The sequence below is a fragment of the Clupea harengus genome, chromosome 18, assembly GCF_900700415.2.
Source record: "Clupea harengus chromosome 18, Ch_v2.0.2, whole genome shotgun sequence".
Taxonomy (NCBI): Eukaryota; Metazoa; Chordata; class Actinopteri; order Clupeiformes; family Clupeidae; genus Clupea; species Clupea harengus.
The window spans coordinates 19,947,324-19,963,079 of record NC_045169.1 but is presented as its reverse complement, the minus strand read 5'-3'; the positions used below and the strand labels follow the sequence as shown (position 1 = coordinate 19,963,079).

The window sequence follows — 15,756 nt, the reverse complement described above, 5'->3', positions numbered from 1 at the left end:
GGAGTTTGAGAAATAGTGATGATTTTCTCTGTTGTTTGTTTGATCCTGGTCTTAATAAGCTCAATCCTTTTGACAACCGAGTCTGGTCCATCAAAGAAAACTTTTTATTTATTCATTTATTTTTCATAGAGTTCCAAGGAGACTGACTTTTTTTTTTAATCCATGGCTTTATTTGCCATTATGGCCAATTTTCTTCCACCGCTTTTATTATTAGCATTATTGCTGTGCCATATTTCCATTGCCACTTATTGAAAGCATGGCATTGGAAATATGAATGTTAGCCCTCTATGAAGAACTATGAAGTATCCACACAATCACAACATTTCTTTCAGTCTGAGGCAATCAAAAGTTAAGATGTGTGATGGGGGGGGGGCAGTTGAATGCCAAGTGCAGAACAGCATCATAGCGCCTCTCTGGTTTTACGGGGCTGCGTTTTAGAGGAAGTTAGCACTATATCATCTAGGGGGCAACATCTCTTGCTAGTGTTTACATCATCATAATACCCTTCGTCACCATTATCATCATCATCTTCGTCGTTGTTGTTTATGTGGCTGTGGCGCTGACTCAGTGATGCGGTTCTGTGTGTGTGTGTGTGTGTGTGTGTGTGTGTGTGTGTGTGTGTGTGTGTGTGTGTCTGTGTCTGTGTCCCCACTAAGAGTAATGAGTTGGGGCAGCTCAACTCTTGCATCACGGTTACAGCTGCACGCTCCAAGTTGCTTGCATTAATATTTAAACACTCAGGGTAGTTTCACATTTAACCCCAGCCGCCCCACATCTTCCCCATGGTCTGCCCCCCCCCCCCCCCCCCCCCCCCCCCCCCCCCCCCCCCCCCCCCCCATAGCCCGAAGGGAGAGAAACCATCCTGACACACGCATACACACTGACATTCCTCCTCCGAGCAGGCCACAAGTCACAACAAATCCAGATGGTGTTTTTCTGGATATGTAGTGCATTTGTCAGGGTCGGTTTGTCACGCCAGTGAACTGCAGACCCAATAGATTTGGCACAGGGACTGGATAACACCGATACAGATGTTTGACAAGAGTCTGACAAGGCCGCTGCGCCTTTGTGTGTGTGTGTGTGTGTGTGTGTGTCTGTCTGTGTGTCTCTGTGTGTGTTTAACAGTGCTAGGACAGAACGGTCACACTTTGCAATTTCATTATGACCAGATGCTCTCCTCCATATACATATTTATTGTTTAGTCAACTGTAAATTCAGTGCACTTTGGGTCATTATACTAACATAAGCCTCCAGTGCATCTTATTTCACACAAAAATATTGATTAGGAATAGTTGATTTTGTGTGTGTAAGTTACCTAAATTCATTGATTAGGAATTGACATAGTGGGTTGCTTGGAGCATTTTATCCATTAGGTCTAAGACGGCTGCATGTTTGTGTGCATCTGCAGTATGTTTTACAAGGGTCTAAAAAACATTGATAGCACAATATTATGCTTACTGTATCGATTCTCAAAAACACTGGATCGATTTTTCATTCAAAGTTTACACGCAAAGATTTATGGCAGACAGCGGTTGACTTTGTGTTGTGTTTAAACCGTAGACTGCTAGATATCCCTGTTGTAATCTGCCTTCAGCCATTTGACCCTTCCACTCCAATTTAACAACGGGAGCTGAGACATAAAGTGTAAGGGTGCACTGCTAAAATTAGATAAAATAAATACAAATAAAGAATAACATCGCCCTGCTCTCCGTATTGCAATAAATAGAATCATAAACTGTATCATGATACGTATAGTATTGCCATATTCTCGCCAATACACAGCCCTAATGTTTTGCTACAGCTTCATTCTATGAGCAGTTCATAGTGGGTGTAATAGTTAGCAGTTAGCCCTCTGTGACTTAAATGTACAGATTCACCTCTGGAACAAAGATGTGTTTAGCCAGATTTGTTTTGTTGCTCACCCGTACGGTTTGTCTGTTCTGGGCTCAGCCTGACCGTGGAGGAGCACATCTACTTCTACGCCCGCTTGAAGGGACGGAGCAAGAAAGAGGTGGACATCGAGATCGACCAGATGATTCAAGACGTCGGCCTGCCACACAAGAGGAAGGAGCTGGCGAAGAACTTGTCCGGTGAGCTCAGAGTTGTTGTCTTAACGATGATCGCCATCTTCTTTGAGGTGTTGTGAAGCCATTAGCCATTGTCATCATTGTGTCTGTTCTTAGAGCTTTAGGGCTTGGGCTCTGTGAATTAGTTTGAGACTGGGATTTTTAATTGCACAACATAACCACATAGAGTTTATATTTGTACTGAAATGGACTGTATTCTGAATGTGTGTGTGTGTGTATGTGTGTGTGTGTGTGTGTGTGTGTGTGTGTGTGTGTGTGTGTGTGTGTGTGTGTGTGTGTGTGTGTGTGTATTCTGAATGTGCAGAATAGCACGTCTGCTGTATTTGCGTTCCCTACCGCTGCACCGGTGTGGGTAATTGATGTTGTTGACATCAGGTGGCACCTGCAAACCATTTGAAAATCATGGCTCTATGAATGCAAGGGGTAAAATGATTGAGGACGGAAGTTTTATTGTCTGGTGTGTATATGGCTCTGCTCTGAATACAGGCAAGCCAATACCGATTGGTATGCCTGGGCAGCCGTTTATCCTCGGCCAGAGGCACACAACTAAATATTTGGGAGAGGCTTACGGCCTCTTAATTCCCAAATTACTAAAGCCTGTTGTGTTTATCCAAGGCCCAGTGTTTTCTACAGAGATTAGATATCATCAGCTACTCACAGGGTGCTTTATACAGCGCTTACTAAAGGTGTGTGAGGTGTGAAGGTTAGTTTCCACTGTCCAAACATCGCCAACAAACAAACAACATACAAAATTGGCCTTGTGGGAAATGTTGGCCTTTCTCTTGGAGTATGATTGGACAGTGTGAAGGGACCTTTATGCATGGTGTTTCATCTATATCTCACTTTTCTCCCTCCATCTTTCTCTCTCTCTCTACCTGTGTACATCTCTCTGTCCCCTTCTCCATCTCTCTCTCCCTCTGTCCCTCTCTCCCCTCTTTCTGTCTTTCTGTAGGTGGGATGCAGAGAAAGCTATCTGTTGCCATAGCGTTTGTGGGTGGATCCAACATCGTGATTCTGGATGAGCCCACCGCTGGAGTGGACCCATACGCCCGGAGAGGGATCTGGGAACTCCTCCTGAAGTACAAACAAGGTCTGTGTGTGTGTGTGTGTGTGTGTGTGTGTGTGTGTGTGTGTGTGTGTGTGTGTGTGTGTGTGTGTGTGTGTGTGTGTGTGTGTGTGGAAGTGAGCATGTGTGTGTTTGTGGGTATTTCATATTTCCTTGCATGCTGTGTGTGTGTGTATGTGTGTGTGTGTGTGTGTGAAAGAGAGAGAGCTTATGTCTGGGTCTGTGTATGTTACATATGTGCCTCAGTAAAAGAGAAACGAAATGTGTGTGTGTGTGTGTGTGCTTCTGGCTGGAATGTGTGTAAGTGATAACATTGTGATGAGGGAATAAAACTCTAACTTGAAGAACTTGAAGAATTTCCGTCTGGTCTCTCTGAAGCAGAAAGATGAAATGGTCAGAATGGCTGGCTCTCGTCAGAACTTCACCCCGTGAAGAGCGAGAAAAAACAACACTCTCTCTAGACAATTTTTTTTTTATTTGATTTTACAGTGAAGTAGAGCAAAGGAAATTGCAAAGGGTGAAAAAAACAAAACAATAAAAGCCACAGACTTTGTGTTCGTCTGAATGTAACAATCCTTCTCTCTCTCTCTCTCTCTCTCTCTCTCTCCGCTGCTCATTCTATCGCTCATTATCACAACTCCAATATACTTTTCCGTTCTTGTCGGAGTGTCGTCATGCCGACACATCTCCCACTTGTCTTCAGAATGTCTCCCTGTGAAGAAAGAAACAGCAATGACAGCCATAACGATGTGTTCCGTCAGGCGTTTCACAAAAAAAAAAAAAACATTTAGCACTCTTGTTAATCTCCGACTATTCAATGGCTTGTCACTCCTCAGCACAGACAATTGATCTGTTTGCCTGATCTGCCAGTGAACCACTGCGCAAAGCGGACATTATAATAACACATTTCCGCGACACATCCAAATGTTTAATGTGCGCAGGGCGGCGTTTCTTAGCTGCTGCAGATCCATTAGCGAAGCGCTCACTAATTAAGTCCCTTCAGCTCACACCACCGCCGCCCCCCACCTCCCTGTCTTTTCGGAAAGAAAATCATTCTCATCTTCTTTGAGGACCTACAAATGCATCTGTGCTTCTCGCAGACTGTTGTCGTGTCAATCCTGTCTGTTATACAATCAGAAGGTAAAGTATCTGAAACAGTCTTTCTGTTTTTTGTTTTGGTTCCGTTTTGTTTTTTGTTGGCCTGCGAATCGTTAAAAGGGCTTTCCCAAATGCTAGCTGTGTTTTTTGCTAGCTGTGTATTTGCTAGGTGTGCTTTTGCTATAGGTTATTTACAGCCTGTATTTGTGTTCAAATACCTGAAAACCATACACCTACAGACAGATCATTAGTTGTTTTTTTCCTTGACTGTAGTATAAAAATACATACTGTGTATATATAATGTAATGAGTAGAAAAATTGATGTTTTATGGTTTTATGATAGATGCACAGATGGATCCATGGATTGCATGGGTAAATTAAAATTTAGAGTGAAAAAGACAATTTAGAAACTCAATATCACTCTTGATTCATTGAAATGGAAACAAGATATTTTTGGCCTACTTTCCCCTGCTGTCGTGATAGCAGACAGGTCTCATCTTCATGTCATTCAGCGGGATCATTCAGACACTAATCAATCACAATGATTTTATGGTAAACTGTGAATGAGATTCTGGCGGCTTTAGGTGACGAAAAAAATATTTCAGATAAGAATTTAATGAAATGGGAGATTGTTAAATGATCCATTTTAACTCTAAGGGCGTGTGTCCATATAGCGTTTAGTCTCGGGCAGGAAGACGCTGACAGGGCACGGGGGACCACTTCAGCTCGGCCCCTAATCACAGAATCACTCCTTCTCTGCTTTGTTTGTTTCTATGACAACAACGCCTTGACAACATATCACCACCGCCCTTGTAGGACTAGCATCATAACCAGCGCCTCTCAAAGAAGTTCAGAGGTTTTCAGCTCGAAGCGACTGCAGACGCTAAGTGCATACGCTGGGTGCAGGCAGGCGCTGGGTGCAGACGCTGGGTGCAGTCGCTGGGTGCAGTCGCTGGGTGCAGATGCTCCCTCCTCATTGTAAACTATTGAAAAAAGCTGCTGCCGCTGTTATGGGCACGCCCTTAAAAAGACACAAAAATGTATAAATGCCATTATTGTTATTGTTATTTATCCAGTAAAGCCTGTGTGACATTTCATCTTCCTAGAGGACAATCAGCCAGATACAATAGATAGATGTTTATGTCTGACACATATTGGATGGATGGATGGATGGATGAATTTATTGTCATTGCACATTGTTGTGGTTATTTTGGTTAGAAGTAGGTATTTGTCTTTAAACCATGGAGTTTTCCAGAGGAGAGAGCATTTGACAGGCAAGCCTGAAGAATAAGACGGTGTCTGTTGGATGAAGATGGGTATATGTCACATGAATGGTGTTTGTTTGCAAAGGCCCTTCAAGCAGTGACTGTTCTCATTGCCAAAAAAATATAATAAATGATAATATGCCTTCATTTGCAAATGTATAAATAGTTGAATCAACAGTTTGATTAAAACAAATGACCACACATTTTTTAATTCGTTTTTTTAATTGTAGTATTTTCTCTTACTGATGAAGTCACTTACTGTGTCACTGTGTGAATGTGCGCAGGTGAATGTCTGTGTGTGTGTTTGTGTGTGTGTGCGCGCGAGTGGGTGTTTCTGTATGTGTGTGTGCGCGCACAGGTGTGTGTGTGTGCGGGTGTGTGTTTGTGTGTATGTATGTGTGTGTGTTTGTATTAGGGTATCATGATATACCATAGTATGAACATTGATGGTTATCATACTGTGTACATTTTTTATTACCGGTATTGGGGGGGGAGTTGCTGCCAAAGGATGAAACACATCAAACATGTTCGGCCATCTTCAAGAACACCTTCCTTCCGTGCAGATCGGTGTGTGTGTGTGTGTGTCTGTGTGTGTGTGCATGTGTGTGTGTGCATGCGTGCGTACGTGTCTTCAAGAACACCTTCCAGATGTGTGCAAATCAAAGTGTGTGTTCCGTTTATAACTGAAAAACTGTGTGAACGTTTAAACGTCAATCATAAAATGTGCTATCAAAATCATTTTCCACATCTCGGCTTCATCTGCGTCCTCTTGTCTGTGCGGTAATCTCTGATTTGCAGAGACAGAAACAGACACACACTGACCCTGACCTGACCCCATAAACTTCCCCAGCTCAGGGGGCTGATATAAGTAAATTGAAGAGAAAAAAACCTTCAGTTTTCATTCCTTTATAGGTCATTGTAAGTGATAATACTACTAATAATAGTTGTGAAATACCATATACCGTATACTGTGAAACCGTGATATTTTCTGAGACAGTTATTAGACCATGAAAATCTTGTGTGCGTCTTTTCTCCAGCTCACTCCTTCAGATTATTTAAGACATTTAAGACGACCTTGTTGATTATAAATGCTGCTACTGTTGCCGTTTGTGTGTGTGTGTGTGTGTGTTGGTGTGTGTGTGTGTGTTTGTGTGTGTTTGTGTGTTTCCCCAAGCTCTCTCCCTCCCCCTGATTATTTAAGACAAGCTTGTTGATTTTAAATGCCGTGTTTGCTGCACATTAATGCAGCATTCATGGTTAAAGTGGTTACATAAAGGGACCTGTCACAGACGCTCAAATCACAGGCGACTCCATCAGGGCTGTTGTTCGTATGCATAAAAACTTCCAAAGTGCACCACGGGAGGAGGGGAAAGGAATCATACACACTGAGTCAGGAAGTTAATAGGATGTGTCCTGCTATTTTTTGTGTGTGTGTGTGTATGGTGTGTGTGTGTGTGTGTGTGTGTGTGTGTGTGTGTGTGTGTGTGTGTGTGTGTGTGTGTGTGTGTGTGTGTGTGTGTGTGTGTGTGTGTGTGTGTGTGAGTGTGTGTGTGAATGTGTATGACTATGTATGTATGTCTGTGTGTGTGTGTGTTTGTGTGTGTGCGCGTGTGTGTTTGACTTACTTCACCCTTACTGGAAAATCACTCACCCTGCTATCAAAGCAAAGCAGACGGTCTCTTTGGCTAACTTTGCAAATATCCACATCGTTGCTTACGCCCCGTGTAACCCTGTGCAAAACCCCTGGTCTGACTCACACACCTTTATCTCTCCTTGCATATAGTTCCTATTTTTTTTTTCAGCATTTTCCGGCACTTTGATCTATCACATTGCCCCATAATACGCTCCAACATATCATAAATCACCGTAGCGCTGTGTGCTTTTTTTTTGCTCTCGTACCGACCAAACAACACAGTCCTCCCTGCAGGTTCTGGATGATGTATTTGCTCTGTTTTTGGGCTTTCATAAGTCCTGGAAATGGCAGGCAAAATCAACCGCGAGCTTGGCTGCTCTATGTGGTTTCGATGAGTTGTGTCGGGGGCAGTCAGACCATCAGACCTCTCCTGCCAAAGCAGCTCACACCCCTGTCCTTCCCCCATCCCTCTCCCCTCCCAGACTCCCATGCCTCTTGTTTCCAGATGGACCGTGTAAGCCCTCATTCTTTCAATGCAAAGCTGTCTGAACATGGGGATTCAATGCTTACTGGATATCTTATCCGCATGTGTTTTTGTGTGCGCTGTGAGGGATGAGGTGACACTGTATCAAGGACAGCAAGATGGGGAGTGGGAGGAGGAGGGGAGGAGAGAGAGAGACAGAGGAGAAGGTTGAGAGGGAGAGAAGGACTAGAGAGAGAGAGAGAGAGAGAGAGAGAGAGAGGAGGAGGGATTAAGAGAGTTGACATGGGAGAGATGGGAGTGGGGGAGAGAGGGAGGGAGAGAGGGAGAGAGAGAGAAAAGAGGGATGAAAAAGGGAATCAAAAGAAAAAGAGGGCTAGAGAGGGAAAGGAAGGGAGTGCAGCAGACAGAAAGACAGAAATAGAGAGAGAGAAAAAGGGGACAAGAATGGCAATAAAGAGGCAAAAGAAAAACAGAGGGGTAGGGAGAGAAAGGGAGAGGAGGACAGGAAGGAATGGGAAGAGACGGAGAGAGAGCGTGTGAGGGGAAGAGAGAGGGAGAGGGAGAGGAGGACAGGAAGGATTGGGAAGAGACGGAGAGAGAGCGTGTGAGGGGAGGAGAGAGAGAGGGAGAGGAGGACAGGAAGGAATGGGAAGAGACAGATAGAGAGGGTGTGAGGTGAAAAGAGAGAGAGAGAGGGGTGGATTGGAGAGAGCTGCTTAGTGACGGATCCCCACGGGCCAGTTTATCCCTTAGAGGTCATTAACAGGGACTTCACACTGGGACTCGCTCTTTCTTTCTCCACCATATCTATCCCTCTCTCTCACTCTGTCTATCTCTATCTCTCTCTTTCTCGCTCTCTTTCTCTGTTTCTCTCTCTGTCTACCTTTACCCCTGTTTCTCCCTTCTTGTTCTCCCTCCCTCCCTCTCTCCATCTTCCTCTCTCATGCTCTCTATCAATCTCTCTCCCTCTCACTCTATCACTTTCTGTTTATCTCTTCACCTTCTTGCTGTCTCTCTTTCTCTCTTTCTTTTTTTCTCTATCAGCAAAACCCTCCTGTCTCAGCAGACACCTCTGACCTTTTCCTATTTATTTATTTATTTATTTATTTATTTAATTCATCTCCCTCTTTTTTCCCCTCTATATCCTCTCTTTTGCTCCAGCTAATCAGCGGCAGTCTCCCAGGGAGGGCTAGGGTAGCGGGCTAACTCCATCTCTCTGACTAATCAGGCTAAAAGGCAGAGCACAGGCTCACCATGGGTGGCCTGGATGCACAGGAACTAGCTGAGGCGGCAGCTGGATGCCCAGAAGAACTCAGTGGCCCCTGGCTTTCTCTCTCTCTCTCTCTCTCTCCCTCTCTCTCTCATTCTTTCTCTCTCTCTCTCCCTCTCTCTCTCATTTTCTCTCTCTCTCTCACTCTCTCTCTCTCCCTCTCATTCTCTCTCACTCTCTATCTCCCTCTCATTCTCTCTCTCTCTCTCTCTCTCTCTCCCTCTCTCTCTCATTCTCTCTCTCTCTCCGACATGTTGTCTGACATGTTGGTACACATTTGGTTTTTAGGCTGATCAAATGAGGATAAGCATACACTTTCACAATTGAACAAACATAGACACAGACACAGACACATACAGGCATGTACAGACATACAGACATGTACACACACACACACACACACACACACACAGAGAGAGAGACTCAAACACAGACTCTCTCTCTCACATACACACACTCACACACACACACATACACAAGGTGTGATTTTTCTTTTGGGGTTTGGATTCAAAGCCACACTTGAAGCCACTCAGGACTATTCACATGGGGCCATCTGCCAGCCGTGTATACCATTGTAGCATGCCAGTGTCTCTTCTGCCAGCCGTGTATACCATTGTAGCATGCCAGTGTCTCTTCTGCCACCATCCACAATGGGCACCCTATTGATGCCATTGACTCAATTACCCTGGTGTGTGTGTGTGTGTGTGTGTGTGTGTGTGGTGTGTATCTGTATGTGTCAGTGTGTGTTTTTGTGTCTGAGTTTAAGATGTAGTGTCAGTGTGCCTGTATGTATGTACTGTATGTGCTTGACATATTATATGGTGGTGTGTGTGTGTGTGTGTCTGTGTGTGTGTTTGAAGCAGCCGTGCCTAGTTTACCATCAGTGTGTTTGTGTGTGTGTGTGTGTGTGTGTGTCCCAGGTCGGACCATCATCTTGTCCACCCACCACATGGACGAGGCTGATATCCTTGGCGACCGCATCGCCATCATCTCCCACGGCCGCATGTGCTGCTGCGGCTCCTCCCTCTTCCTGAAGAAGTGTTTCGGCAGCGGCTACTACCTCACCCTGGTGCGCTCCACCGAGGACAAGATGGCCGCCCAGAGGCCCGCCGTCAATCAGGTCAGTCTGGGTTCAGGGGTGTTTTATTTCATGCCTCCTCCTCAGCTTCAGCCCTCTGTCTAACTTCTTTTTTGTTGTTGTTTTTTTTCTGGGATTATAATCTGGGAATTGACAGTAGATGCACAAATTTAGTTTTTGCAGATTACGAGTTGACCTTGAAGAGGGCTGAGGTCAATGGTAATCATGTTTGAGTGATATTTTATGTCTAGGAGACCTCAGAGGGGCCGGAGTCAATCAGGTCTGAGTGATACTTCACACCTACTCCTCATCTTCACTCTCTATCCACCTTAAACCCCAGTAGCCAGACGATATCTTGGTTCAGTTTCCCCTTTGTGGGCTTATAGTCTGTAAACTGTCCACTGTGATCCGTCAACGACGAGCTAATTTAGAACACCGGCCTGTCAATCTGTGAGAGTGGTACATCCAATCCTCTCCAGCAGCTGCATATATATTTGATATTTAATTTTTCCGGCGTTAAAGGTGTGGTTTATGCGTCACGCATCCTGTTGCTCATCCGGTTGCAGGGTTGAGTTCATGTTTCTTCATGTTCTTTGTTGTGTTTCGTCATGTAGAAATAATTTGGATCAGAAGTTCATCTATTTATACAAGTAGGAATAATGGATGTGGCGTTTCGCTTTGACGCGCAACAGATTTCTTTTCTTTTTCTCCTCTCGTCTTGGCACATTTGATGTCTAATGCTGTTAAGACACCTAAAGCGGGACTCTTAAGAATTGCAGTGGCAATTTTATCATTTTCCATTACATGCTTTTGAAAAAAAAAAGAAAGAAGAAGAATCAGTTGAAAGCGGTTGCAAGTGACTCTGGAGAAATGAGAAATTACTCCACCATGAACCATGTTACATCACCACACCTGAATATTTAACATCAGTTTTTTTTGGTCGTCAGTGATGAATGCTCTGGATGTTCATGGTTGCCAGAGGGGTACTGGGGGATCTTTAAGCTGTTGCGTTACATCAGGAGCAAAGTGCTGGTGGATTTCAGTTGTTTTCATGCATCGAAAAAAAAAAACGTCCCAATCCACATCCTTTCACCAGGTGTGTTTCTGAAGCCCTCCCTCACTATCCAGACATCCATCGGTAATGGGTAGACCCTAGCGTCCAACTGGGGCAGCGTCAAAAAGCTAATTTAGGCCACTGGTATAACGGTGCTAATGTAAACAATTCAAGTGCTTTCATGTAGTTACTTGACTGCCTGTTGGCCTAGTCTGTTGTTATATGTCCTTACATATCTTCCCTAGGCATGATCAAAAGCAGCAGTGAGCAGTTTTTTTGTCTAAAACTATTAAGCAGTTTTTATTACGTTACTACTACGACCTAAACAGCATGCAAAAAACCTTGCAGACACCACCAGCAACCACCACCACCATCGATAAAACCTTGCTAACATGCTCACTGGGGTCTGTGGGCGATATAGTTGGCAATGTCGTGTTGTGAAAGCTTTTCTTAGATTGTCATTAGGGTGTTCCAGCCCAGAACACAGAACTACTTTGTGCATTTCCTGGATGGCTGGTGGGGAGGTCACGGGTTTTCACCTGTCCTTTACATGATCGTATATCATCAAAATGAACTTGAAGATGATCCCAAAACTAGTGTCCTAGAGACATATACCTCAGCAAGAGGCAAATTGTTGCATAGTGTTGCTTTAAGGATATCACTGAGAGACTGCTCCTGCCTCAGGGTTAAGCTGTTAGGATCGCTGCTATTTCCAGCTATGGTCTGACCTCTACATAGGCACATGGTTTTTACACCAGCATGGCGGTGGTGGTTATGGAAAACACCATATAGATAATGGCCAAATGAAGTTGTTCAAGCACAAAGACAAACTCAGCAGAAGTCTCCATCAGCAGGGAAAGTACGCTGCTGGAGGTCCCTGACACAGAGCCCGCCCCACCCCCACCCCCACCCCACCCCCAACCCCAACCCCAACCCCAGCCATGCCGATAAGCCCACACAAAGCTTCGGGATGCCCCTTGGCCAAACGCCTTAATGAGACATTGTTTGTCCAGCGCTAATGTTTTTCCTTTTTAACTCGTGGCTGTGTGAGTGTTGCTAAGCGTTTAGCCTTGCCCAGGCTTACCCCCCCCCCCCCTCCCCCTCCCTACTGTAATGATCAGTTCTCCCTCTCTCTCTCTCTCTGTTTCTCTTTCACAGTGTGAGGCTAAGCGAACGCCTCACTGCTGTGGCCGATACTAATTGGCATACAGTGCGGAGGGCAAGAAAAAAGGAGGAGAGAATACGAGGAGAGAAAAGAAAACGGAGAGAAAAGAAGCAACAAGGAGAGAGAGACAAGGAAAGAAAAGGAGACAGAGTGAGATGAGGAAAGAGAAGAGTGAGAGAAAAGGAGGAAAAGGGGGAGAAGAGGACAGAGATGAGGGCAGGGGAGACAGAGACATGATGAGAGAAAAGGAGAGAGAGAAAGAAAGAAAAAGGAAACAGTGGTAGAGACAGTGAGAGAGAGAGAGAGACATGGTAGGAGGGAGAGGGAGAAACAGAGGGAGAGAGACACAGTGTGAAAGAGAGGAGAAATGGAGCGAGAATGAAAGAGAGGGAGAGAGAGAAAGAGAGAGAGAGAGAGAAAGAGCGAGGGATGAGAGATGCTGGTGTGAGTGTTAGCGAGGCCGGGCCTACGCTGCTGGAATCGATGAGAGCAAATGAGAGACGATGCACAGGAGCCTGTGGGCCTGGACCAATTATCATTCATCTACAGGGCCTCATCCAGAGGGGCTGAGTCAATGCAGAAACAGATAAATAAGAGAGGCAGCTGAAAGTGAGACTTTCTCTGTATGTGTATGTGTGTGTGTGTGTGTGTGTGTGTGTGTGTGTGTGTGTGTGTGTGTGTGTGTGTGTGCGTGCGTGCGTGCGTGCGTGCGCGCGCGTGCCTGTCTGCCTGCATACATTTTTGAGTGTGTGTGTATGTGAATGTGCGTGTCTGCCTGCGTTCGTGTGTGTGTGTGTTTTTTCCCCACCTGTCTGCCTGTGTACATTTTTGTGTGTGTGTGTGTGTGTGTGTGTGTGTGTGTGTGTGTGTGTGTGTGTGTGTGTGTGTGTGTGTGTGTGTGTGTGTGTGTGTGTGTGTGTGTGTGTGTGTGTGTGTGTGTGTAATAGGGATAGAATCACAGACACGTTCACACATGCAGTATGTTTGATAACTCATGGCTTGATTCACTGATTTCCTGAGTAAGTATAATGAAGCTCTATAGGCCAAGGATGTGTTGAAAACATAAACCTGCTCACCAAGCTTGTGTATAATTAAACTCTGAGGTGTTAAAGCAACATTATGTATCCATTTTACCTTAAAATAACAGCCCTTAATTAATTTTGGTGGTACACTGACTTGTAATAAAGAGAATCGTGTCTGTGCCACTGCCACAGCATGCCCTGTACGCCTGGCATTGCACTATGCAACTTGGGTGGACAGGGTGTGACACCTTTTGCAAGAAACACGTAATGCTTTATGGCACCACCTCACAGAACTACAACTAGACCCTTCTGCTAGCTATAAGAAGAATCTAGCACAGTATTCTTTGTGTGGACAGCATGGCAGAGGCGACAGAGAAACCGGAGAAGATGTTGTCGGAGGAAGTGAGGAAGAGAAAAAGAGAGTAACAAGAACAAGAGTCGGTCTCGGACTGGCTTTTACTAGTTGACGAGATGAAATTAAATGACACAAAAGTCTGATGCAAGTCAGATATCGAGCTGGCCTTCTTTCTGTTTTGCCACTTTTCATCCCTGCCAATGTTATTTATTGAAGAATCCAACGTAAGCTGTAACCTTATTGGTATAACCCCTGTGTCACAGAGATTTGTAGTTTTTCTATCTAGTAGCCATCTATCTCAGTCCCGTCTCGTATCCAGACAAATTCATCTCACGCCAAAAAGTCTTCAAGTCAGTCTTCGTCAATCTCATGCCAAATAAGCCTTCAAAGTTTTATTAGATTACACATACTCCACATTCAAACGCTAAGAAAACAAATATAGGCTGTAGTATTTCAGTGAAACAAAACATTTTCATTGTGGTTTTGTTATTCTTTTGGTTATGTTAGTGTTCATCTTCGATGCAGAGTCATATTTGTGTAAAGTCTTGTCATATTACTCTACCTTGTTAGTCGACATGCTTCTTTGGCTTCTGGCGTTGTCTTTGCCGGTTCCATATCCTTCAGCTAGTTAACAAATACACGTGTACCACTGTCCATTAGGGCAAAGCGCGATTTATATTTACGACAGAGGTGTCGAAGTTAACTACATTCCGCAACTTTAGGGGGAGCTCAGTAGCAGAAAATACCACTTCTCGCATAATAGGTCTTTAAGGTATGTTTTATTTGATCCCCACAGAACTCAAAGGATTCTCAGAGTGATTCATTGGATGATGGCATCGGCAGTCAAAGCTCAAGCTGTTCAGATCCCCCAGGTATGATGACCACTTTAGCATGATACATTGCATTCATAACATTTATAAAATGTTTATAAAGCGATAATTAACTTTTTATAACGTGTATAACAACTTCGTCTAGGTCATTCCTGCACTGATTCAGTATTGTGGTCAATAATGGGATGATAGCTGACAAATGGGATGATAGCTGACAAATGGGATGATAGCTGACGAAATAGCTGATGAATATTGTGCTTGAGTGTGTGTCCGTGTCCGTGTCCGTGTGTGTGTCCGTGTGTGTGTGTGTGTGTGTGTGTGTTTGTATTTCTGTGTGGTCTGTCTCCACCATAAAAAAATTGAAATCTCACTCGCCATGCAGTGTCTAAAGTCTTGTGTGCAGAATGTGGAAAGTACAAATTCACAGTTAAACAGAAAATGCATCAAAAAGGGTCTTGTTACAAATAAATAATTACAGTTAAGCCCTCCTGGATGTTGTTGCGGCAAAGATCATGACCAGTTTAACGAGTGTAATTATCTGGGAGAGGCTCAAATCAATATCAGACGAGGTGGTTTCTAAAGCACCTCTCCTTGTCGGTGCCCTCAAAGATGAGAAAAAAGACATCACAAAAAAGCATTCTAGAAGCTTCCCTATCAAACTAAACAGAAGACCACAAGGTCCACTGTGATCATCTCAGCCTGAACAGAACATTAGGCCATCTCAGCCTAAACAGAACATTAGACCATCTCAGCCTAAAACAGAACATTAGGCCACAAGGTTCACTGTGATCATTTCAGCCTAAACAGAACATTAGACTGCAAGGTTCACTGTGATCATCTCAGCCTGAACTGAACTTTAGACCATCTCAGCCTAAACAGAACATTAGACCATCTCAGCCTAAAACAGAACATTAGGCCACAAGGTTCACTGTGATCATTTCAGCCTAAACAGAACATTAGACTGCAAGGTTCACTGTGATCATCTCAGCCTGAACTGAACTTTAGACCATCTCAGCCTAAACAGCATTAGGCCACAAGGTTCACTGTGATCATCTCAGCCTGAACAGAACATTAGACCATCTCAGCCTTAACAGAACATTGGACCACAAAATTCACTGTGACCATCTCAGCCTAAACAGAACATTAGGCCACATGGTTCACTGTGACCATACAGCTGGGTTAGATGAGTAAGGATTATCAGTGAGGCCCTTTAGAAAAGGTGTCCATGCTTATAGGGAAAAGCAGGTTGCCATGGTGAAGGGGTCCAGCCTTGGTTAGTGGGACATGTCCTATGTGCAGCCTTATTGGTTTACTTGAAATCCGGCCCTGGACTTCCATAGGGGAGCTGG

The 15,756-nt window shown here is 44.4% G+C and overlaps 1 protein-coding gene across 4 annotated transcripts in view; it reads left to right on the top strand.

Moving 5' to 3' along the window:
- LOC105903072 (phospholipid-transporting ATPase ABCA1-like) overlaps positions 1-15,756 on the top strand; it is a 221,849-nt gene that overhangs the window by 87,214 nt on the left and 118,879 nt on the right. For all 4 annotated transcript variants that reach the window (XM_031585405.2, XM_031585404.2, XM_031585401.2 and 1 more), the window contains 4 exons: positions 1,951-2,090; positions 3,040-3,177; positions 9,824-10,023; positions 14,374-14,449. In XM_031585405.2, the coding sequence (XP_031441265.1) occupies positions 1,951-2,090; positions 3,040-3,177; positions 9,824-10,023; positions 14,374-14,449 (554 nt within the window). The remainder of the gene's footprint in view (positions 1-1,950; positions 2,091-3,039; positions 3,178-9,823; positions 10,024-14,373; positions 14,450-15,756) is intronic.